The sequence below is a fragment of the Argopecten irradians genome, chromosome 13, assembly GCF_041381155.1.
Source record: "Argopecten irradians isolate NY chromosome 13, Ai_NY, whole genome shotgun sequence".
In the NCBI taxonomy this organism is placed as follows: domain Eukaryota; kingdom Metazoa; phylum Mollusca; class Bivalvia; order Pectinida; family Pectinidae; genus Argopecten; species Argopecten irradians.
In genome coordinates, this window is record NC_091146.1 from 36,797,008 (window position 1) to 36,823,142 (window position 26,135).

The 26,135-nt window shown below is 38.0% G+C and overlaps 3 protein-coding genes across 3 annotated transcripts; all 3 read left to right on the forward strand.

Moving 5' to 3' along the window:
* Positions 1–1,155: 1,155 nt before the first annotated feature.
* LOC138306195 (beta-1,3-galactosyltransferase 1-like) lies at positions 1,156–6,224 on the forward strand. The gene is made up of 2 exons (XM_069246592.1): positions 1,156–1,303; positions 4,338–6,224. The coding sequence occupies exon 2, from the start codon at positions 4,559–4,561 to the stop codon at positions 5,648–5,650; it is 1,092 nt and encodes a 363-aa protein (XP_069102693.1). The 5' UTR covers positions 1,156–1,303; positions 4,338–4,558; the 3' UTR covers positions 5,651–6,224.
* A 5,120-nt stretch (positions 6,225–11,344) lies between these two features.
* Positions 11,345–14,598, forward strand: LOC138306371 (protein SON-like). The gene is made up of 2 exons (XM_069246810.1): positions 11,345–11,925; positions 11,999–14,598. Exons 1-2 carry the CDS (start codon positions 11,356–11,358, stop codon positions 12,659–12,661), a joined length of 1,233 nt encoding a protein of 410 aa, XP_069102911.1. The 5' UTR covers positions 11,345–11,355; the 3' UTR covers positions 12,662–14,598.
* A 7,930-nt stretch (positions 14,599–22,528) lies between these two features.
* On the forward strand, positions 22,529–25,732 carry LOC138306357 (serine-enriched protein-like). The gene is made up of 5 exons (XM_069246796.1): positions 22,529–23,046; positions 23,905–24,283; positions 24,570–24,754; positions 25,091–25,251; positions 25,440–25,732. The coding sequence occupies exons 1-5, from the start codon at positions 22,959–22,961 to the stop codon at positions 25,530–25,532; spliced, it is 906 nt and encodes a 301-aa protein (XP_069102897.1). The 5' UTR covers positions 22,529–22,958; the 3' UTR covers positions 25,533–25,732.
* Positions 25,733–26,135: the final 403 nt, after the last annotated feature.

A 26,135-nucleotide genomic window follows, 5' to 3' on the forward strand; every position in this document is an offset into this window, starting at 1 on the left:
AGAGGTTTCAACTTGGTTAAATCTGGTGAAATAGATGATTTGAAAGCTTCAATAGTAGGTGTTTTTCTAGATCTTGTATCTAGATTATTCCATAATCGAAGAGGAGAAGGTAAAAGGGAGGAATTTGTAGAAGAAAGTCTGTAAATTGGAATTACGAAGTCATTTCTGTTTCTAAGAGGATATTGAGTAATTTGTTCACCTGCATGCGGTAGAATAGTATTAAGAAATTCTGGATTTAAACCGAATTTAATTTTATATAGTAACTGTAACTTCCCTTACGTCTATGAGAAAGTATTTCCAAACCTGTTAAAAATACAGAGAACCACTAATTAAATATGTTATTAGAGAAAAATTCTTCTCAGACAACTGTAAAGGTAAGTACGCGACTGGAAGCTCTACACAAGCGTATAGACCTCGCAAAAATTGTGCATCACGTAATCATTTCCAGTTTAATTACCCAGAAATAATCTATTGATACATTTTCTATTTGTGTTTTAATGTGCATAATTTACAAGTAAGATGTATTGCCTATGCACAGTAGGATGATATTGTATGCTAAAAAAACTCACAATAAGATATTTTCCCGAATTTCCAGATATCTCTATAAATCTTCGTTATTTTCCGCAATTTCTCGACATCTCTACATATATCTTCGTTGATTTCCGTAATTTCCCGACATCTCTAGATCTTCTTTTCCGTAATTTCCCGACATCTATATATAGATCTTCTTTTCCGTAATTTCCCGACAATTTTATATTTTCGTTATTTTCCGTAATTTCCCGGCATCTCTAGATAGATCTTCGTTTTCGGTAATTTCACGACATCCCTAGATTTTCTTTGTTTTCCGTATTTTCCCAACAACTCTAGATCTTCTTCGTTTTCCGTTTTCATGAAATCTCTAGATAGATCTTTTTCGTTTTCCGTTATTTCACGACATCCCCAGATTTTCTTTGTGTACCGTATTTTCCCGACAACTCTAGATCTTCTTCGTTTTCCGTTATTTCCCGACAATTGTAGATCTCCGTTGTTTTCCGTAATTCCCCGACACCTCTAGATCCTCGTTAATGTTATTTGACACTGTCACCTGTCGGTACATCACGAGGGTTGATGACGTCACACAGCTAACGGTTGACTACACACGGAAGCAATATTTAGTGGAAGTGTACCTGTAAACCTGCAGACCTGTATGTAGAGAATGTTTTTCTAGTTCTGCAGGGCTGTGTTTTAGAAGTTAACTGACGTAAGCCTGGCTGAGACAGATCTCGAAATAACAATGTGTATAAGGAGTTTTAGCCTAATTAAGGTGAGTGTTATCTAGTTAATTAAATCAATAAGTATGATAAGTTTTCACATCATTTTTATTTGTCTTTTCTAACGAGATTCTTATTCTCACTGCAAATAAAAATAAACTAACGTGACGCTCCCCAAATTGGAACGCTATTTGAAGATAATTGTGAAAATTTTCTAACGTGTGCTTGAATCCAGATTTTCCCCTTAACTTTCCACAAATAGATGCCTTCAGCTTTAATTTCATAGTGTGTTTACTAGTTAAATAGAGAGCATTGGAGCATGCTCGGTCTAGCTCCGTGTTTCAGCAGGTTCGAGTAACCTCCTAAATATGATTTGATAAAAAAACATGTCTAGATATCATGAAAAGAAAAATGAATTAATATAAGGAAAGTTCAAACATTTTAAGTTTATTTAAGTCACACTTCTGTCAAAAATATCCCATTAAACAATTGTTTTTCTTGTTTTAAAATATATGGTGTTTTTAGAGTTGTCGCACGACGTCGTTTCCCGGATTTTTTTCTCAATTTCATTATTTTCATGTTTAGATAGAGATAATAGGAAAGAATATGACATCTTAAATTTGTCTCAGTTACTACACAGCACTTTAATATTTGTCCAAAACAGTTAGGTTAAGATTAAAAACTGGAAATTCTGTATCACATATTTTAAAGTATTCCATTTTGGGTAGCGTTCCAACTTGGGTAGCGTCATGTTACATATTAAAATATCTACATAGCGAGAATCTTATTCTCACTAAAAATAGATTACATATTAGAATATCTACTTACATCACAAGGTAAGAAATGGCGACCCTAGGAATACGGGACAGCCATTTCTTTTTTTAAAGGCCATTTTGTTTATGTTCAAACCATCTTACCATAAAAGCTGCATGTCCTTTAAAGAAAGAAATTACACCTCCTTAAAGGCCCACTACCATTCCGGAGCAAATTTTATAGGTTTCTTAAAGACATTAATAACATAAGAAAATACATATCGATGGCCTAAGATGAGGTTACAACACCAAACAAATGCAAGATTTCCTGCGTAACATATGAAAACTGTGGAGATTCATTTCGCTGTTTTGCCGTCTGGCGCAGTAGTATTCAACTACCGCGCGGTAATTAGGACGTCGGCGGGAAACATACGTAAGACGACCCGCGTTATGAAAATTAACATTTTATTTATTTTAATTATTTTGTTCAGGAGATAATGATGAGTGTTGTATTAACGGTAAGTTAATAACTTTTGAGACTCTACGCAATTATCAATCTCGTTCTACATTCCCATTTTAAAAATTAAAAGCCGTTTCGGAAAGGTAGTGGGCCTTTAATTGTCTGCGATATTTATACACTTTTTGATCGTGTATGACGTCGAGGTTTTCTTGTAACACATGTCATGTTGTGTTTTATTTTTAAATGGCTTGAAAATTATCTTGTTAGCCGTAAACAGGAAGTCGTGATCAGCAACTCTTATTTGGATACTATAAAAGCAGGAGTGCCCCAAGGCTCGATTTTGGGACCTCTATTATTCCTTATTTATGTAACTGTTATACATACTGTTACTGACAATTTAAAATCCGTCTTTTCTCTGTTCTTCTTCAAGAAATCAAACAAGTTGTAAACGGAGACTTTCAAATGATTTTTATTAGTTATTCGGATGAAATGGACGAAGACCTTAATAACATAGACATCATGGAGTAATAATCAATTCAAATGATAAATAGGGGGATCACGTGAACTTTATATGAAATTCTCTGATTTGTTATAAAACCCCTCCTCCAGGGGTCTGATTTGTTATAAAACCCCTCCTCCAGGGGTCTGATTTGTTATAAAACCCCTCCTCCAGGGGTCTGATTTGTTATAAAACCCCTCCTCCAGGGGTCTGATTTGTTATAAAACCCCTCCTCCGGGGGTCTGATTTGTTATAAAACCCCTCCTCCAGGGGTCTGATTTGTTATAAAACCCCTCCTCCAGGGGTCTGATTTGTTATAAAACCCCTCCTCCGGGGGTCTGATTTGTTATAAAACCCCTCCTCCGGGGGTCTGATTTGTTATAAAACCCCTCCTCCGGGGGTCTGATTTGTTATAAAACCCCTCCTCCGGGGGTCTGATTTGTTATAAAACCCCTCCTCCGGGGGTCTGATTTGTTATAAAACCCCTCCTCCGGGGGTCTGATTTGTTATAAAACCCCTCCTCCGGGGGACTAATTTGTTATAAAACCCCTCCTCCGGGGGTCTGATTTGTTATAAAACCCCTCCTCCAGGGGTCTGAACAACAGGTCAAAAGGGTTCAATTTTACTATTTCCTTATAATTTACTTCATCTCTGAAACTAAGCAATGCGTATCACTCAAATTGCATTGGTAGAATCCGTACAGGGTGGGGATTCAAAATTGTACAAATGGTTGGCCTGACTCCCTATGGGCGGGGCAGGGTTAATTGGTGGCCATAAGGTGTCGATAAAGATTATAGTCTGAATTATATTAATGACTTCTGGTGAGAATATAAGTATTTAGCTGTCATGTATATGAGGTTTTTGTACATATCGTTTGTGCCTAAGGGACGGTAGGGGAATTAAATATAAGCCCGATGATTTTTGTGATTTTTATGAAATTAACCCGATGAGCTATACAAGCCCACTGGGCCTTTTGTTTTAGACTAGTTTATTTTCTTTAGTACTATTTGATTCTCTCTTCTCGGTAGGTTGCATTTGTGCCATAAGTATTTTCGAAGCGACGCCTAGCGGAGTGTGGACAAACTATCACAGGCAACACAGTATGTGCTTTATGTATGTAGTAAATGTGTGGAGACAGTCAACTTATTTCAGCAAATTTTCTATCAAGAAAATAGATACTACAACAAATGCTAAATGTAGATTTCGATATTTGTTATCAATTCTGTCAACAGTTAATTATTTAAAAGTGTTTGCGTGAGAGAGAGGAAGATCGTGAGATTTTGGTTTAATCGTGGGAAGTACGAGTCTCCTGCCAAAAGCGTGAGAGTTGATAGCCCGATGTTTTGCTTGTACATCGCATTTTTTTTATATTTCAGATTTGTTACTGGGATTTGACAACAAATATCTTAATCTGAATAGATAATTCTCCGCTCCATCCAGCAGTTAAGGACAACTAAAAATCAGCCAGGGATCACGGCAGTATAACATGAATTAGTATATAGATAATGGAAAACATCTAGGGGACGTAACTCATTTCGAGGAGTAAGGTATAGACACAAGATTTCATTTCTATGTGAATTAGACTGACAAAAATAATATGAGAATAGTCAGATATTACACCATGAAGCTGTTCCTGAACAGGAGCAATCGCACCATAGCCCTCCTCGTCCTTACCAACCTCGTCTATCTCGCTTTCCATGTGCAACATGATATCCGGTTCATAATGCGCAAACGAGACCAGGACGCCAATACGTCACTTCCGGTGCTTACGACCACGGAGATACCATTTGTTGATAATTCCACGGAGGAAGCAATAGTTATCCCGGATATTCATTTCCCTATGGATATCGACTTGGAGAAGGCGGTCCGGGAGAAGTTGGACAGTGGTAAATCGATTCCTCATCGCCCGATCAACTCCGTAAATTATCGATACTTGTACCGACCTCATGTGTGTGTGTTTAATTCCACGGAGCCCTTTAACCTGCTCATCCTAGTTAAATCCAGTATCAGAAATGTGTTTTTGCGAAACACCATAAGAGACACATGGGCTAGCGATCTCGGCGATAATGTCAAAATAGCGTTTATGCTGGGTTATTCCCCTTTGTTCAAAGACATGGTTGCTATGGAAGCGAAAGCGTATAATGACATCATCATGCAGAATTTTATAGATGCATATTCTAACAATACTCTCAAGTCAATAATGGGATTCTATTGGGCAGTAAATGATTGTCCGACAGCTCACGCGATTCTATTTATAGATGACGACCATTTACCGCACATGCGCAATATTATGTCCTATTTGCACTCTTTAAGTCCTAATCAGTTGGACGATGTGTATAGCGGATATCGCATCAACAAAGGTGTTGTATGTCGTGGTAGGGACAAATGGGCGATCCCCCGGAAAGTGTATCCCCACAAGTACTGGCCACCCTACCTCAGGGGTGGGGCCTATCTCATCTCCAACAAAAACGCACTGAAATTCTCGGTAGCGTTCCCGTACGTCAGGTTACTACACGTTGACGATAGTTACTTAGGACTTGTGTCACTTAAACTTCATATCCTGCCACAACACGACGTACGCTTCATGATGGACAGAAGCCAGATCGCCACTCAGAAACATTACTTTGCCTTCTTTGATTATAAGATGCCAAGAGACTTAAGAGCAGGATGGAAAACAATAACTAGTTAACGGTGTGGATAACATTGTATTAAAGGAAACAGGGTAACATCATTTGCTACAGTGAAACAGGGTAACATCATTCACTACAGTGAAACAGGGTAACATCATTCGCTACAGTGAAACAGGGTAACATCATTCACTACAGTGAAACAGGGTAACATCATTCACTACAGTGAAACAGGGTAACATCATTCACTACAGTGAAACAGGGTAACATCATTAGCTAATATGGTCAGTGAAACAGGGTAACATCATTCACTACAGTGAAACAGGGTAACATCATTCGCTAAAGTGAAACAGGGTAACATCATTCACTACAGTGAAACAGGGTAACATCATTCACTACAGTGAAACAGGGTAACATCATTAGCTACAGTGAAACAGGGAAACATCATTCACTACAATGAAACAGGGTAACATCATTCACTACAGTGAAACAGGGTAACATCATTAGCTAATATGGTCAGTGAAACAGGGTAACATCATTCACTACAGTGAAACAGGGTAACATCATTCGCTACAGTGAAACAGGGTAACATCATTCGCTACAGTGAAACAGGGTAACATCATTCACTACAGTGAAACAGGGTAAAACTACAGTGAAACATACATCATTCACTACAGTGAAACAGGGTAACATCATTCACTACAGTGAAACAGGGTAACATCATTCACTACATGAAACAGTGAAACAGGGTAAACATCATTCACTACAGTGAAACAGGGAAACATCATTCACTACAGTGAAACAGGGTAACATCATTCACTACAGTGAAACAGGGTAACATCATTCACTACAGTGAAACAGGGTAACATCATTCACTACAGTGAAACAGGGTAACATCATTCGCTACAGTGAAACAGGGAAACATCATTCGCTAATTCAGTGAAACAGGGTAACATCATTCACTACAGTGAAACAGGGTAACATCATTCTACTACAGTGAAACAGGGTAACATCATTCACTACAGTGAAACAGGGTAACATCATTCACTACAGTGAAACAGGGTAACATCATTCACTACAGTGAAACAGGGAAACATCATTCACTACAGTGAAACAGGGTAACATCATTCACTACAGTGAAACAGGGTAACATCATTCACTACAGTGAAACAGGGTAACATCATTCACTACAGTGAAACAGGGTAACATCATTCTAATACTACAGTGAAACAGGGTAACATCATTCACTACAGTGAAACAGGGTAACATCATTAGCTACAGTGAAACAGGGTAACATCATTCCTACAGTGAAACAGGGTAACATCATTCACTACAGTGAAACAGGGTAACATCATTCACTACAGTGAAACAGGGTAACATCATTAGGCATTCATACAGTAAACAGGAACACAGGTACAGTGTAAGGTAACATCATTCACTACAGTGAAACAGGGTAACATCATTCACTACAGTGAAACAGGGTAACATCATTCACTACAGTGAAACAGGGTAACATCATTCACTACAGTGAAACAGGGTAACATCATTCACTACAGTGAAACAGGGTAACATCATTCGCTACAGTGAAACAGGGAAACATCATTCACTACAGTGAAACAGGGTAACATCATTCACTACAGTGAAACAGGGTAACATCATTCACTACAGTGAAACAGGGTAACATCATTCACTACAGTGAAACAGGGTAACATCATTCACTACAGTGAAACAGGGTAACATCATTCGCTACAGTGAAACAGGGTAACATCATTCGCTACAGTGAAACAGGGTAACATCATTCGCTACAGTGTGAAACAGGTAACATCATTAAACAGAGTAACATCATTCCTACAGTGAAACAGGGTAACATCATTCACTACAGTGAAACAGGGTAACATCATTCACTACAGTGAAACAGGGTAACATCATTCACTACAGTGAAACAGGGTAACATCATTCACTACAGTGAAACAGGGTAACATCATTAGCTAATATGGTCAGTGAAACAGGGTAACATCATTCACTACAGTGAAACAGGGTAACATCATTCGCTACAGTGAAACAGGGTAACATCATTCACTACAGTGAAACAGGGTAACATCATTCACTACAGTGAAACAGGGTAACATCATTCACTACAGTGAAACAGGGTAACATCATTCACTACAGTGAAACAGGGTAACATCATTCACTACAGTGAAACAGGGTAACATCATTCACTACAGTGAAACAGGGTAACATCATTCACTACAGTGAAACAGGGTAACATCATTCGCTACAGTGAAACAGGGTAACATCATTCGCTACAGTGAAACAGGATAACATCATTAGCTAATATGGTCAGTGAAACAGGGTAACATCATTCACTACAGTGAAACAGGATAACATCATTAGCTACAGTGAAACAGGGTAAACATCATTCACTACAGTGAAAACAGGGTAACATCATTCACTACAGTGAAACAGGGTAACATCATTCACTACAGTGAAACAGGGTAACATCATTCACTACAGTGAAACAGGGTAACATCATTCACTACAGTGAAACAGGGTAACATCATTCACTACAGTGAAACAGGGTAACATCATTCGCTACAGTGAAACAGGGTAACATCATTCGCTACAGTGTCAGTGAAACAGGGTAACATCATTCCCTACAGTGAAACAGGGAAACATCATTCACTACAGTGAAACAGGGTAACATCATTCTACTACAGTGAAACAGGGTAACATCATTCACTACAGTGAAACAGGGTAACATCATTCGCTACAGTGAAACAGGGTAACATCATTCAGCTAATAGTCACTTCACTACAGTGAAACAGGGTAACATCATTCCTACAGTGAAACAGGGTAACATCATTCCTACAGTGAAACAGGGTAACATCATTCACTACAGTGAAACAGGGTAACATCATTCACTACAGTGAAACAGGGAAACATCATTCACTACAGTGAAACAGGGTAACATCATTCACTACAGTGAAACAGGGTAACATCATTCACTACAGTGAAACAGGGTAACATCATTCACTACAGTGAAACAGGGTAACATCATTCGCTACAGTGAAACAGGGTAACATCATTCACTACAGTGAAACAGGGTAACATCATTCGCTACAGTGAAACAGGGTAACATCATTCACTACAGTGAAACAGGGTAACATCATTCACTACAGTGAAACAGGGTAACATCATTCACTACAGTGAAACAGGGTAACATCATTCACTACAGTGAAACAGGGTAACATCATTCACTAAAGCTAATATCACTACAGTGAAACAGGGTAACATCATTCACTACAGTGAAACAGGGTAACATCATTCGCTACAGTGAAACAGGGTAACATCATTCACTACAGTGAAACAGGGTAACATCATTCACTACAGTGAAACAGGGAAACATCATTCACTACAGTGAAACAGGGAAACATCATTCACTACAGTGAAACAGGGTAACATCATTCACTACAGTGAAACAGGGTAACATCATTCTACTACAGTGAAACAGGGTAACATCATTCGCTACAGTGAACATCAACTACAGTGAAACAGGGTAACATCATTCACTACAGTGAAACAGGGTAACATCATTCACTACAGTGAAACAGGGTAACATCATTCACTACAGTGAAACAGGGTAACATCATTCGCTACAGTGAAACAGGGTAACATCATTCACTACAGTGAAACAGGGTAACATCATTCACTACAGTGAAACAGGGTAACATCATTCACTACAGTGAAACAGGGTAACATCATTCACTACAGTGAAACAGGGTAACATCATTCACTACAGTGAAACAGGGAAACATCATTCGCTACAGTGAAACAGGGTAACATCATTCACTACAGTGAAACAGGGTAACATCATTCACTACAGTGAAACAGGGTAACATCATTCACTACAGTGAAACAGGGTAACATCATTCACTACAGTGAAACAGGGTAACATCATTCACTACAGTGAAACAGGGTAACATCATTCGCTACAGTGAAACAGGGTAACATCATTCACTACAGTGAAACAGGGTAACATCATTCACTACAGTGAAACAGGGTAACATCATTCGCTACAGTGAAACAGGGTAACATCATTCACTACAGTGAAACAGGGTAACATCATTCACTACAGTGAAACAGGGTAACATCATTCACTACAGTGAAACAGGGTAACATCATTCACTACAGTGAAACAGGGTAACATCATTCACTACAGTGAAACAGGGTAACATCATTCACTACAGTGAAACAGGGTAACATCATTCACTACAGTGAAACAGGGTAACATCATCATTCCTACAGTGAAACAGGTAACATCATTCGCTACAGTGAAACAGGGTACAACATTCATACTCAGTGAAACAGGGTAACATCATTCACTACAGTGAAACAGGGAAACATCATTCACCAGGCAGGTAACATCATTCACTACAGTGAAACAGGGTAACATCATTGCAATACAGTGAAACAGGGTAACATCATTCGCTACAGTGAAACAGGGTAACATCATTCACTACAGTGAAACAGGGTAACATCTTCGCTACAGTGAAACAGGTAACACATTTACAGTGAAACAGGTAACATCATTAACTACAGTGAAACAGGGTACATCATTCCTACAGTGAAACAGGTAACATAATTAGCTAATATGGTCAGTGAAACAGGGTAACATCATTCACTACAGTGAAACAGGGTAACATCATTCACTACAGTGAAACAGGGTAACACATTAACTACAGTGAACAGGGTAACATCATTCACTACAGTGAAACAGGGTAACATCATTCGCTAACATCATTCACTACAGGGAACATCATCGCTACAGGGAAACATCATTCGCTACAGTGAAACAGGGTAACATCATTCACTACAGTGAAACAGGGTAACATCATTCACTACAGTGAAACAGGGTAACATCATTCACTACAGTGAAACAGGGTAACATCATTCACTACAGTGAAACAGGGTAACATCATTCACTACAGTGAAACAGGGTAACATCATTCACTACAGTGAAACAGGGTAACATCATTCACTGCAGTGAAACAGGGTAACATCATTCGCTACAGTGAAACAGGGTAACGTGTATTCTTTGAAGACAATAGCAATATTTCGGAGTAATTTCCAGCAATGTTAAAAACATAGGAGTTATCCCTCTTTGATTGCGTACTCTCGAAGAAGAACAAAATAGTCAATAAAATGGTAAAGTTCGGGGTTAGAATAACTAGGAATTAGGATGCACTTAGACAAACCCATTGGACATTGTAAGCTATACTCTTTAATTAATAAGTACTATAGACTTCACACTGGTAGATTTTACATGCATAACTATTATTAAAGCTCCATTGCTGACGAATGATATTTTTGTTTTATCAAAAATAGGAGCAGACGAATTAGTATTTTTCTTTAGTTACAAAAGTTACTTACTTTACACCATTACCACCGTTGAAAAATTATTTTATATTATTTTTTGTGTGTTTTAATTCAGACATATATATATACACAATTAAAAACATTTTTTGTTCAAATGATCATTATGCATCTTTTAGTATTTTTCTGAGATTAAACAAGAGTCGAATAATATCTAAATGTCGAGATACAGAAGTTATAACGGCTATGAGATTCTCCGGTATAGCATTATAAAAACCAAACCTATATAGCTAGCTAGAGGAGCCCGACAAGAGCTTTTGGGAGGCGTTAGTGACGTTACACGCATGTTACGTACGCCAAGTACAAACAAAGAACATTTAGTGACGTCACACGCATGTTACGTACGCCAAGTACAAACAAAGAACATTTGGGAGGCGTTAGTGACGTCACACGCATGTTACGTACGCCAAGTACAAACAAAGAGCATTTGGGAGGCGTTAGTGACGTCACACGCATGTTACGTACGCCAAGTACAAACAAAGAACTTTTGGGAGGCGTTAGTGACGTCACACGCATGTTACGTACGCCAAGTACAAACAAAGAGCTTTTGGGAGGCGTTAGTGACGTTACACGCATGTTACGTACGCCAAGTACAAACAAAGAGCTTTTGGGAGGCGGTAGTGACGTTACACGCATGTTACGTACGCCAAGTACAAACAAAGAGCTTTTTGGAGGCGTTAATGACGTTACACGCATGTTACGTACGCCAAGTACAAACAAAGAGCTTTTGGGAGGCGTAAGTGACGTTACACGCATGTTACGTACGCCAAGTACAAACAAAGAGCTTTTGGGAGGCGTAAGTGACGTTACACGCATGTTACGTACGCCAAGTACAAACAAAGAGCTTTTGGGAGGCGTTAGTGACGTTACACGCATGTTACGTGCGCCAAGTACAAACAAAGAGGTTTTGGGAGGCGGTAGTACGTAAGTGACGTTACACGCATGTTACGTACGCCAAGTACAAGTACAACAAAGAGCTTTTGGGAGGCGGTAGTGACGTTACACGCATGTTACGTACGCCAAGTACAAACAAAGAGCTTTTGGGAGGCGGTAGTGACGTTACACGCATGTTACGTGCGCCAAGTACAAACAAAGAGGTTTTGGGAGGCGGTAGTGACGTTACACGCATGTTACGTACGCCAAGTACAAACAAAGAGCTTTTGGGAGGCGGTAGTGACGTCACACGCATGTTACGTACGCCAAGTACAAACAAAGAGTTTTTTGGAGGCGTTAGTGACGTTACACGCATGTTACGTACGCCAGGTACAAACAAAGAGCTTTTAGAAGGCGGAAGTGACGTTACACGCATGTTACGTACGCCAAGTACAAACAAAGAGCTTTTGGGAGGCGTTAGTGACGTCACACGCATGTTACGTACACCAAATACAAACAAAGAGCTTTTGGAAGGCGGAAGTGACGTTACACGCATGTTACGTACGCCAAGTACAAACAAAGAGCTTTTGGGAGGCGGTAGTGGCGTTACACGCATGTTATGTACGCCAAGTACAAACAAAGAACTTTTGGAAAGCGGAAGTGACGTTACACGCATGTTACGTACGCCAAGTACAAACAAAGAGCTTTTGGGAGGCGGTAGTGGCGTTACACGCATGTTACGTACGCCAAGTACAAACAAAGTGTAGTTTTTTTTTTTCAACGTCACGTGTTGCATGTAAACCCCATTTCCTCGAGTCGTAATTTTTAGTTACCGGCAAGAGTATACGTACTGATGTTTGGTTTCAATATAAGAAACGTTTCTTTGATTCAAAATTCACATTTTGGCGACTTAAATTTTCCTATATCAATGTAAAAGTATCTTTACGCCCAGGTAGAGGACACTAAAAAAGATACAAGATCTGGATTCTTGGGGATTTAAAATAAATATGGATGAAATCTAGACCAGGCTTCAAAACTAAATTAGAAAAGTTGCACACCTCAGGTTTTGATAATTGAAGTGAATGACCTATTTCAGAAAAACAGGAAAAGCATTGTTATCATGTAACAGCGCGAAGCACTCATAGCTTTAATCAAAGTCTATCTTAGTTGTAGCTTTATATCGCGGATCAGTCTTGATAAAACAATTATAGCTGCAGACTTATCTACTGTAAAGTTCTCCTCGAGAGCTCAATCCTGTTGCATTTGTGACGTCATGCAGTCGAGATATTATGTAAAGTTTAAGTGTTAATTTCATTGTACACGCACTTGCTACAAGTTCATAACTAACATAAAACGATGTTGTTATTTTGATAAATGGGATAGCAGACCTCGGAGGCCAGCTGTAATTACGCTGTCCACAATTTTACGCTTTCTACTACAAAACTCGCGTTTTTCTACAAAAACTCCGACTTTCCTGCGACAAAAAAAAATCGTACATTGCATTATCCTAAGTTACTTTTAATTCACACACACGAAGTAGCTCCGTAAATGTGGCACAGCGCTATTGCGTTCGGCTTCGTTTTGTGTAAACAATTGCCAACATTTAAACTTACAAACGCCTTCTCCATTAAGATATAATGTATGCATCATAAAATGGTTTTATATTTTAAAGAGTATTACCATAATTACCTTTCTAAAAGGCCCACTAACTTTCTAAAAGGCCCACTACCTTTCTGAAAAAAGCTTTGAAAAATTTAAAATGTGAATATAACAAGAGATCGATGATTTTTAGAGCGACAAAAGTTTTAACTTACCGTTAATACTACACTTATCATCACCGTAAGAACACGTTAATTAAAATTAATGAACATCCCGCGGTTTAGTTGACTATCACTGCGCAAGACGGCAAAACCGTAGAATGAAAAGTCACTAGCATAAAAAACACAGATAATCTTTGATCGCTGTTGTAACCTCATCTTAGCTCATCGGAATGATTTGTCTTACATTATCATTTTAAAGAAACTGTTTCATTTTTGTTTAGAAAATGTAGTTGCCCTTTAAAGACGAAAGAAGGAGAGAGATAGATAAAGAGGTAGGGAAAGGAGTGGATACAACATCAATAATGTAATTCGTATGTAACATTCATGTTTTATAATAAGGTCAAAAAATGTCTGTTTAGGGTTGCCAAAAAAAAAAAGAAAAAAAAACCATGTAGGAACGATAGGTCGACAATTTTTTTTCTAGTGTCCTTCACGCTAAAATAATGGCCGGAACCGGAGTCTAATATCGTAATCCCGACTTTTAATTATTTTTCTTTTCGTAGGGGCAGGGGTAAAAAAATGGGGTCGGTCGGGTAACCCAAATTAAAACAGACACATATTTCTTTTAGCTTAAGCAAAAAAAAACACTTTGTGCCATCGCGTAAAGCCGACACTTAAAATACTAAGAAAAATCCAAAATGTTCAGCTTTTCTATTTTTTTTTTTTTTTTTTGGGGGGGGGGAGGGGGGAGGTTGGTTTTTGCACTTAGGTATCCGGATAACAGTTATCGCAAAATGTATACACTAAGTGCTAAAACCATTGTGGCGGATTTTGTTCCCCATCTAAGACTATTGTATATTCTTGTAAAAATTGTTATATAATGTTATATAACAAATAACACATATACTGCCGTTTATGGTTAATAAACGGCCTTATTCAATTCATTTCACGTGTTCTAGTTATATATTACTTAAGGTTGTAGTCTTACAAGCTTGCCATGGTGACGGTTCTGTATAAATGCCATCAGTGATTGCACATTTCGTAGACTTTTCAGTGTTTCCAGCATCTTTGTCACAAAAAATGTTCATAACATCGTCCTCTGTTGGCTTTCCAAAGGAAATGCAGACGATCTTCCACTTCCGGTTAAATATTCAACGTCATGTGATCAAGTTTGATCCAATCAGAGCATTATAAATGAAAGTGAGGCATAATAATAATAAAAATATCACATCGGCAAAGTCACTGGATATCAGGCGGATTATGTTATAAATAATGAGTTGTACCTTGGAACACCCGGATGTACCTTTATGTGACGTCATCGTCATTTTCTTTCGAATATCCTCCATTTCCACTCACCAACGTCCCACACTCACATGCACGCATCATTGAAGTGGAATAAAGCACACTATGAATATATAAAAGACAAGGCTATTTTTCTGGAATGTAGACTCAATATCTCATTTCAAACTTATTTCCTTCCATGTAAACCTGATCCCAAAGTTTCCGCCATCAGTGGTTACGATATCCGCCGAGTCACCCGCATCAGCGAGCGTTGTCGACTTTAAGTCGTTAATATAACCACTGACCGGAAACACGGGATGTTTGGTGGTACGCATGAGCGCTAAACAGGAAACAGGATATCGAAACAATAGACGTTTGGGAATTTTATGCTTGTAAGCATTGTGGAGAAATAAATGAATGGGGATTCGTATGTAAACTTCAAAAGTGCTGAACTATTGCTTTAAAGTATTCAAGGCGAATACAATTGTATTTTATTTGTATGAATTCACAAGGGATGGTGTTTGGATACTGGTATACTTTTCAGTGATGTAATTCGCCCTGTTACATGTACACGACTTCAGTTCATAGGAAGAAATATAGAATGGAGGGGGTAGCAATCACAGGGACTTGTAAATAAAGAAATATAGAAGGGAGGGGGTAGCAATCACAGGGACTTGTAAATAAAGAAATATAGAAGGGAGGGGATAGAAGGGAGGGGGGTACCAATCACAGGGACTTGTAAATAAAGAAATATAGAAGGGAGGGGGTACCAATCACAGGGACTTGTAAATAAAGAAATATAGAAGGGAGGGGGTACCAATCACAGGGACTTGTAAATAAAGAAATATAGAAGGGAGGGGGTACCAATCACAGGGACTTGTAAATAAAGAAATATAGAAGGGAGGGGGTACCAATCACAGGGACTTGTAATTAAAGAAATATAGAAGGGAGGGGGTACCAATCACAGGGACTTGTAAATAAAGAAATATAGAAGGGAGGGGGGTACCGATCACAGGGACTTGTAAATAAAGAAATATAGAAGAGAGGGGGTACCGATCACAGGGACTTGCAAATAAAGAAATATAGAAGGGAGGGGGTAGCAATCACGGGGACTTGCAAATTTAGAAGGGAGAAATATCAGTCTAAGGGGCTTGTAAATATAGAAGGGATTGGTAGCATCCACAGGTGCTTATAAATATAGAAGGGAAGGATAGCAATCACAGGGACTTGCAAAAATATTAGGGAAGGTCTGCTGTGTATATACATTATATAAAAGGACAAGGGAACCAATAAAAGGATTGACTCCTATTCCGTCGAAATATGGTTAAAGAAACATGTCATAAAAATAATTTATTCAAATTAATGCTTATAATTCATTTTACTATAGATGATCTATTCAAAATTCCTATTTCACTTCGGAACTCCTATGAAAGCATTACGTCATAATCTCAGCCAATCAGAAGCGATGTTACAAAAATCGACGCCATTTGTTCTTTTATTGGCTGATCAGATGGTCGGTACAAAAACTTATAAGCAAAATGGATTTATATTAACACTAGCAGTACATACAAAAGATTACAGGGATGAAGTCAAATTCAATGGATACCAGACGGATTACACATTAATTAGAAGTTACTTAATTACATGTAATTATCAACTATATGATAGTGTGATTATGAAGGTATTTTACACGATCGCTGAAGAAGTATTAGAATGATTTACGTGTTTTTTTAATGATTTTTTTTACTGTTGAGTGAAATATTTGTAATTATTATATAAGTTTGATAAGTAACGGAAACAAATTTGAATTTGCATGAATATAGTTCCAACTCTGGTGTTCGTGTTTAGTTAACAGAAGGACGCTATCGGTGTACCAGGGGGATATATTTAGAAACATAGACAGTCGCCTGCTTCCCTCAAATGCTTATCAATGTAGACTTGAATGTGACGGAGATAAGCTCTACTTAACATTCCTGAAATTCCAAGGTGAACATCAGAAGAAATTATTTTTAATCGGAGGTCTAATGATGTCATTAACATCTAAAACTATTATAATTGTGTCGCTCTTGACACAGATAATTTACACATAAGTGTAACCATAGCATTAAGTAACTGGGAAAAATAACATGTTTTCGGTGATGATTGATTTGAAAATTCTTGAAATATCACATGAGGGCCGTATTAACTCAGAAACGTCCGGTAACAAAAACTCGCCAAGATCAAGAGTTTTATATTTTTTTTTACAAATCTGGATTAATCCTAATCGACCTGAGAATTTTTGTTTTTCGCCTCCCGAGGATTACCGGAGACTGACGAGGATTAAATTCTCACGTGTAAGTGTCGTTAAGGGGTTATCGCGCAGCCTCCGATATATTTGGGGATTACAGCAGACGATGAAGCACGTGCAGTCGTGTGTTATAGATGTGAGATATTACCCACCTTAGACTTAAAACTAAATGAATTTTGAAATTAAACATTCCATACGCTTACTGAACTATGTACCTTCGCCGCCGTAAACAAGATGTTTTATTCTTTACAAATCAGCATTATGTTTCGTGAAGAAGTAACGTGTATATAACGGGACTAATTCATGTAACACGTGATACCCGATAACGTTTGTGCAGGACTAGTATCTCCAGTGGTGATGTAACCATTTGTAATATTCCCGCTGAAATGACGTTAGCGCTGGATATTTAAGCATTGAACGTCTTTCAGTTGGCATCCATAGCCGATATGAATTCAAACTGGACAGAGGCAAATTCCATGAAGCGCGCTAGACGTTCAATGCTTATATTTACATTTGGTTACAATTTTATAACGAAATCCCAAGGAATTTCGCATCTATAATGAAATATTTACAGTTTACACTGACATGGACTGAATAACCATGTTTTCTAGTAACATCATTATCAGTGTATAATGATAGTACAACACATACGGCAATTCCATTGTTAGCTCACCTGGCCTAAAGAGCCGGTGAGCTTATGTCATGGCGCGGCGTCCGTCATCCGTCCGTCCGTCCGTCCTTCCGTCCGTCCGTCCGTCCGTCGTCCGTCCGTCCGTCCGTCCGTCCTTCCGTCCGTCGTCCGTCACCCCGTCCGTTCATCAACATTTCCTTTAAAACGCTACTAGACATAGAGTTCTAACCAAACTTTGCCAGAAACATTGTTTGGGAAAGATGAACAGAGTTTGTATAAATTTTGGCTCTGACCCCTCGGAGGCAGGAAGGGTTGGGCCCAATAGGGGAAATAGAGGTAAATCATTTAAATCGCTACTAGTCATAGAGTTCTGCATGGATTCTAACCAAATTATGCCAGAAACACCCATGGGGGAAGGGGAACAGAGCTTGTATAAATTTTCGCTCTGACCCCCCAGGGGCAGGAGGGGCGGGGCCAAGTTGGGGTAATAGAGGTAAATCCTTTAAATCGCAACTAGTCATAGAGTTCTGCATTGATTCTAAGCAAATTTGACCAGAAACATCCTTGGGGTAAGGGGATCAGAGTTTGTATAAATTTTGGCTCTGACCCCCTGGAGCAGAAAGAGTAGTGCCCATAAGGGAATTTAGAGGTAAATCTTTAAATTCCTTTAGAAGTGAAACAATGAACTTGTATTCAGAACATTACTTGGCATTACAAACCAGGTGAGCGATACAGGCCCTCTGGGCCTCTTGTTACGGAATAGTCGCTGACCCCACTTTTGATGGGAACATATGAATGACTCGATTGCAATCAGCTGTTCAATCGAATTCGTTGACGATGACGGGAAAGAAAAATATATGGGTATTTTAATAAAAAAACATGCAAAATATGTGAGACAAAGATAGATACACGGTTTTGTACTTTGGTGAGACAAAGACAGATACACGGTTTTGTACTTTGGTGAAACAAAGACAGATACACGGTTTTGATACTTTGGTGAAACAAAAACAGATACACGGTTTTGTACTTTGGTAAGACAAAGACAAATACAAGGATTTGTACTTTGTTAAGACAAAGACAGATACACGGGTTTGTACTTTGGTGAGACAAAGACAGATACACGGTTTTGTACTTTGGTGAGACAAAGACAGATACACGGTTTTGTACTTTGGTGAAACAAAGACAGATACACGGTTTTGTACTTTGGTGAAACAAAGACAGATACACGGTTTTGTACTATGATGAAAAAAAGACAGATACACGGTTTTGTACTTTGGTGAAACAAAGACAGATACACGGTTTTGTACTTTGGTGAAACAAAGACAGATACACGGTTTTGTACTTTGGTGAAACAAAGACAGATACACGGTTTTGTACTTTGGTGAAACAAAGACAGATACACGGTTTTGTACTATGATGAAAAAAAGACAGATACACGGTTTTGTACTTTGGTGAAACAAAGACAGATACACGGTTTTGTACTTTGGTGAAACAAAGACAGATACACGGTTTTGTACTTTGGTGAAACAAAGACAGATACACGGTTTTGTACTTTGGTGAAACAAAAACAGATACACGGTTTGTCCTTTAGTAAGACAAAGACATACACGGGTTTGTCCTTTAGTAAGACAAAGACATATGCACGGGTTTGTCCTTTAGTAAGACAAAGACAGATGCACGGGTTTGTCCTTTAGTAAGACAAAGACAGATGCACGGGTTTGTCCTTTAGTAAGACAAAGACAGATGCACGGGTTTGTCCTTTAGTAAGACAAAGACAGATGCACGGGTTTGTCCTTTAGTAAGACAAAGACAGATGCACGGGTTTGTCCTTTAGTAAGACAAAGACAGATACACGGTTTTGTTCTTTAGTAAGACAAAGACAGATACACGGTTTGTTCTTTAGTAAGACAAAGACAGATACACGGTTTTGTTCTTTAGTAAGACAAAGACAGATACACGGGTTTGTTCTTTAGTAAGACAAAGACAGATCACGGGTTTGTCCTTTAGTAAGACAAAGACAGATGCACGGGTTTGTCCTTTAGTAAGACAAAGACAGATACACGGTTTTGTTCTTTAGTAAGACAAAGACAGATATGCACGGTTTGTTCTTTAGTAAGACAAAGACAGATATGCACGGTTTGTTCTTTAGTAAGACAAAGACAGATACACGGGTTTGTCCTTTAGTAAGACAAAGACAGATACACGGGTTTGTCCTTTAGTAAGACAAAGACAGATACACGGTTTTGTTCTTTAGTAAGACAAAGACAGATACACGGGTTTGTCCTTTAGTAAGACAAAGACAGATACACGGGTTTGTCTTTAGTAAAGACAAAGCAGACAGTTTTAGTAAGACAAAGACATAGCACGGTTTGTTCTTTAGTAAGACAAAGACAGATACACGGTTTGTTTCTTTAGTAAGACAAAGACAGATACACGGGTTTGTCTTGTAAACCTTTAGTAAGACAAAGACAGATGCACGGGTTTGTCCTTTAGTAAGACAAAGACAGATAACACGGGTTTGTCCTTTAGTAAGACAAAGACAGATACACGGGTTTGTCCTTTAGTAAGACAAAGACAGATACACGGGTTTGTCCTTTAGTAAGACAAAGACAGATACACGGTTTTTTTCTTTGTTAAGACAAAGACAGATACACGGGTTTTTCCTTTAGTAAGACAAAGACAGATACACGGGTTTGTACTTTAGTAAGACAAAGACAGATACACGGGTTTGTACTTTGGTGAAACAAAGACAGATACACGATTTTGTACTTTGTTAAGACAAAGACAGATACACGGTTTAGAGACAAAGACAGATACACGGGTTTGTACTTTGGTGAAACAAAGACAGATACACGATTTTGTACTTTGTTAAGACAAAGACAGATACACGGTTTTGTACTTTGTTAAGACAAAAACAGATACACGGTTTTGTCCTTTAGTAAGACAAAGACAGATACACGATTTTGTACTTTAGTAAGACAAAGACAGATACACGGGTTTGTCCTTTAGTAAGACAAAGACAGATACACGGGTTTGTACTTTGGTGAAACAAAGACAGATACACGATTTTGTACTTTGTTAAGACAAAGACAGATACACGGTTTTGTACTTTGGTGAGACAAAGACAGATACACGGGTTTGTCCTTTAGTAAAACAAAGACAGATACACGGTTTTGTCCTTTGGTGAGACAAAGACAGATACACGGGTTTGTCCTTTAGTAAGACAAAGACAGATACACGGTTTTTTTCTTTGTTAAGACAAAGACAGATACACGGGTTTGTCCTTTAGTAAGACAAAGACAGATACACGGGTTTGTCCTTTAGTAAGACAAAGACAGATACACGGGTTTGTCCTTTAGTAAGACAAAGACAGATACACGGGTTTGTCCTTTAGTAAGACAAAGACAGATACACGGTTTTGTCCTTTAGTAAGACAAAGACAGATACACGGGTTTGTCCTTTAGTAAGACAATGACAGATGCACGGTTTTTTTTCTTTGTTAAGACAAAGACAGATACACGGGTTTGTCCTTTAGTAAGACAAGACAATGACAGATGCACGGTTTTTTTCTTTGTTAAGACAAAGACAGATACACGGGTTTGTCCTTTAGTAAGACAAAGACAGATACACGGTTTTGTTCTTTGGTAAGACAAAGACAGATACACGGGTTTGTCCTTTAGTAAGACAAAGACAGATGCACGGTTTTGTTCTTTGGTAAGACAAAGACAGATACACGGGTTTGTCCTTTAGTAAGACAAAGACAGATACACGGTTTTGTTCTTTAGTAAGACAAAGACAGATACACGGGTTTGTCCTTTAGTAAGACAAGGTCAGATACACGGTTTTGACTTTTACAGAGACAAAGTCAGATACACGGTTTTGACATTTACAGAGACAAAGTCAGTTACACGGTTTTGACATTTAGAGAGACAAATACAGATACACGGTTTTGTTCTGTGGTGAGAAAAAGACAGATACACGGTTTTGACATTTAGAGAGACAAATATAGATACACGGTTTTGACTTTTAGAGAGAAACATATGTAATTGTCTCTTTGGGGCCGCGATGGCCGAGTGGTTAAGATGTACCGACATATCATCACATGCCCTCCACCTCTTGGTCGCGAGGTCGAATTCCATGTGGGGCAGTTGCCAGGTACTGACCGCTGTTCGGTGGTTATTCTCCGGGTTCTCCGGCTTTCCTCCACCAACAAACCTGGCACGTCCTTAAATGACCCTGGCTGTTGATAGGACGTTAAACAAATCAAATCAAATCAAATCAAACCCTGGAAAGACCTATTTTCTCGAGGGCTAATAATTGTATTAAAGCGACATAAATGTACAACAAATATTTTATCCCAATCAAAGATCATATATAAAAACAGAGATAAAACAGAAAGAAAAATGAAAGAAAGAAAAAAAGGAAAAATTAAAATGATCAAAAAGTCAATTAGAATTTGTGTAATTTGTTTAGCTGAAGCACGAACTATATCTGTAAAATTACTCCACGATTTATAAATAGTCCGTCAAATTTTACTTTATAAACTGCATTGTAACATACTTGTAATTTAACAACCAGTTTAAATTATGAAGGATACAATTTAATCTTTATTTCATAAGTATCCTGATCTGATAAAAGTACTTATCTGTAATACTTTATCGACTGTCGAGAAATAATTTTATCGAACAAGATGTCAAAAATGGTAGTAGTTTACAACTGAAAAACCACTCTGCTCAACTCACGCGCAAACGACGACACAGTCGAGTAATGTCAGTGACGTCATATAAGTGGTCAAATGTCACGCCTAAATGGCCGTAACGGACTGACCGACCGGTGATCACGCGGTAAGTATCACACGCTCAGGTGTGAACGAAAACAACTCACCTGGCGTGACGTCACGAGTAAACAGGTACACAGCGTTGTGTCTAAGAACCCTAAAACAATGTTCATGGTGTTTTTACCCCAGTTTGACATTTTTGATGAGAAGATCCAGTGAGATACGACAGAGTGTCACAGCAGTACGTAAGATGTATATAAACCAACATACACGTGCTGACCAGATATACTAACCCACAGTCGACATCTACGGACATCACGATCTAAACATGGCATTTTCAACTGTGTGCAATACTTCTTCTGCTCATCTCTTAGAAAACGACGAACTGCAAGTGTGCTACGGTGAATCTGACGGAGGTAATTTATTTATTTATTCACGCATTTATCCAATCATTCAATGATTAATTAATTAATTCATTCATTCATTCATTCATTCATTCATTCATTCATTCATTCATTCATTCATTAATACATTCATTCATTCGGTCATGCAATAATTAATTCATTCATTCATTCATTCATTCATTCATTCATGCAATAATTCATTTATTCTTCCTTTAGAGAAAATTGGTTACTTTCATTTAAATAATTGTTTTTAAAGATGCTCCACCGCTGACAAATGTTATTTTTTCACTATCAAAAACAGGATCAGACGATTTAGCATTTTTCTTCAGTTACAAAAGTTACTTACTTTACACCATTACCACCTTTGAAAAGTTTGAGCTTCTAATTTTACTTAAAGTTAAAAATATGAAAAATAATTAATTGCATCCCGAAAAAATTCCTTGGCACTATATCCCATATGGAATGATGTACTGATTGCGCATGCACCAAAGGAAAATAAATTATTTATTTTTATTTTTTGTGTTAATTAGATATATATATATACGATAAGACACCAATTATTGTTAAATTGATGAATATCATTTATGGTCTGTCGGCGTTGGAGCATCTTTAAGATAATGTACATATGTACCTGATGTATTTCTATTATCGAAAGAAATTTTAGGAAATGTTATTATTACAAAACTAGACCATGTTCTGATCTATTGTAAAGAGAGTTAGTTTATTAATTGAACATTTATGTAGTTCTCCGACCCCTTTTTTTGAAGTTAATAAAAACAAAGATTGTTATTTAATAGCTTTATTTCTAATATACATGTACTTAAGTGGGAAAGAAATGTTACATTCAGTTTGTACTTCCTTTTATGACAGGTGTATCGTCTGGTTATGATTCCGGAAGTATATATGATTCGGACGCAGACTCACAGACCGGAAACGAGACTATCAAATATTCAAGAAATTCCAAGCCGGAACCGGATGTTGCGCATTTTTACAACAATCCTCTGCTTTTGTCTGACAGTGACACAGATTCTGATTGTCTGAGTGAGTATTCGGAGGAGAGCGACAGCGAGGATTCGGATGACAGCGAGGACGAAATCGACGATGGCGAGAGATTTACTAGTACAAACAACCTCTGTGATAGCCTCAAGTACATCCTCTCCCTGCCGGAGTTATGTGACGTTACATTCCTCGTGGGGTCAAACAAAATCCCAATCCATGGGGTCAAGGCCATTCTCGGCACGCGCAGCAGGTAAATAATGCATATCATCGTGAGCTTAATCATAATTTAATTATAAAATACCGTTGTATTGCTTTGAAGAAAAAAAAGCAAACCCACAAAGAGTAACAAAAGAACCTAGATAATTAATGCATATTCCAGTGGAAAAGGACATTTTTTTTCTTTGAATGTTTTATTTTAAGAGGCTAGATTAGGGATCGAGTTGTAATTATCGTTATTTGTAAAGTCATGCTGTTATGATAACTATTTCTTCTAAAGTAGAACCCTATTTTAAGAACTTTTCTTTGTTTCCTTAAAGGGTTTTATACGCAATGATACTGAAGGCAGAGAAAGCACAATCATCTAAACAAATCAAATCAAAGAAGCAGAAAACGCCTGAACGTCTTACTATCCACATCGATACCTACGAGGCAGAGGTATTCCGAAAGATAATACAATTCGTTCACAGTGGAACAGTCAATGTGGACTCCTCGTCCGTTATTGGTGAGTAAAATTGCAGCTCGAAAGTTGTGCTAGAGTAGTCTCCCCTAATTACTGCCATAACCCAGCAACTCGACCCAAAATACTAATCAGGAACCTTCGGCACGTTCCGTAAACGAAAAAATTCTTATTTTATCGTTTACGGAAATTGCCGAAGGCTCCGAATTGCCTAGAAAGCACCACTCCATGGCCACACGGCACCTAACATAAACGTGTATTGTCGTATTTCATTTGTTTGAGTTGATGTGATTCGTTTCCATATCGCATACAATATTTGAATCATTATTTATCGTATTTCGTAAATTAAAAATATACATAGGTTTATCTTAATTCCTTCAGGTTTACTCTGCGGGGCTGAAGAATTTGGGTTAACGGACTTAAAAATGGCATGCTGGGATTACGTAGAAAGGTGTGTAGCATCTGGCAACGACCTTCATCATCTAATGACGTCACCAAGTCATATGTACAACCAGAACATCGCCAACGTCGTTTTGAAAAAGGTAAATAAACTTAAGTTCATAATTTCTCTCCAAAATTGTTCTGTTGGAATTCAATCCACTTAAGTATACGGTACCATATCATACCATTGTCACATCTAGAGTCCCTTGTTATAATGCCATATATGGTGTTTCTCCATTTTCTACATCTTGTGTATGTTCTAAGTTTTGACTTTTCTGTTTATTTCTAGGTTGCTGCCAAGGTGGATTTTCAAAGTACTGGACTCGACAAAACCGTGTCATTTTCTCGCTTATTGAAGAAACCAAGAGAGACAATCGTGTAAATTAATATAATAGGACGTCAAAACAATGATGTCAAGGTACCAAGGGAGACAATCCTGTTAATTATGCCTACTTTGACGTCACCAGCAAGGATACCAGGGGAGGCAATCCGTGTAAATAGCAAGAAACTGATATGACGTCACTAACAATGACGTCAAAGTGCTATGTAAAGAAATTAGTGCTGATCTAACTGGACATTGTTTTACGCAAAACATTTGTTTATATTATTTTGATTAAGATGTTTTAAAATAAATTTAAACTTTTACAAAAAATAACATGAATTTAGTTTCTTTATCATATCCCTGACATGTCTATTGTGAGAGAAATGTCTTGATAGATATGATTTCTCCACATGTAACCGACTTGCACTACGACAAAATACTCCCATACAATTCAGCTGCCTTGTATATTAGAGAGTTATCTACCACCCTCCCCCCGCCAGCGAGTTAGGTATCCATTGTGTCGTTATCATTTTATTTTTTGAGCGAAATTCACGTCAAATACATGACGTAACACTCTCAAATACATTACGTAACACTCCCAAATACATGACTTTACACTCCCAAATACATGACGTAACACTCCCAAACACATGACGTAACACT

Coding starts and splice junctions, on each gene's coding strand:
- LOC138306195 (XM_069246592.1), top strand. CDS start 4,559: ATGAGAATAGTCAGATATTACACCATGAAGCTGTTCCTGAACAGGAGC.
- LOC138306371 (XM_069246810.1), top strand. CDS start 11,356: ATGTTACGTACGCCAAGTACAAACAAAGAACATTTGGGAGGCGTTAGT. Junction 11,926..11,998: donor CGCCAAGTACAAACAAAGAG/GTTTTGGGAGGC, acceptor TACAACAAAGAG/CTTTTGGGAGGCGGTAGTGA.
- LOC138306357 (XM_069246796.1), top strand. CDS start 22,959: ATGGCATTTTCAACTGTGTGCAATACTTCTTCTGCTCATCTCTTAGAA. Junction 24,755..25,090: donor GGACTCCTCGTCCGTTATTG/GTGAGTAAAATT, acceptor TAATTCCTTCAG/GTTTACTCTGCGGGGCTGAA. Junction 25,252..25,439: donor CCAACGTCGTTTTGAAAAAG/GTAAATAAACTT, acceptor GTTTATTTCTAG/GTTGCTGCCAAGGTGGATTT.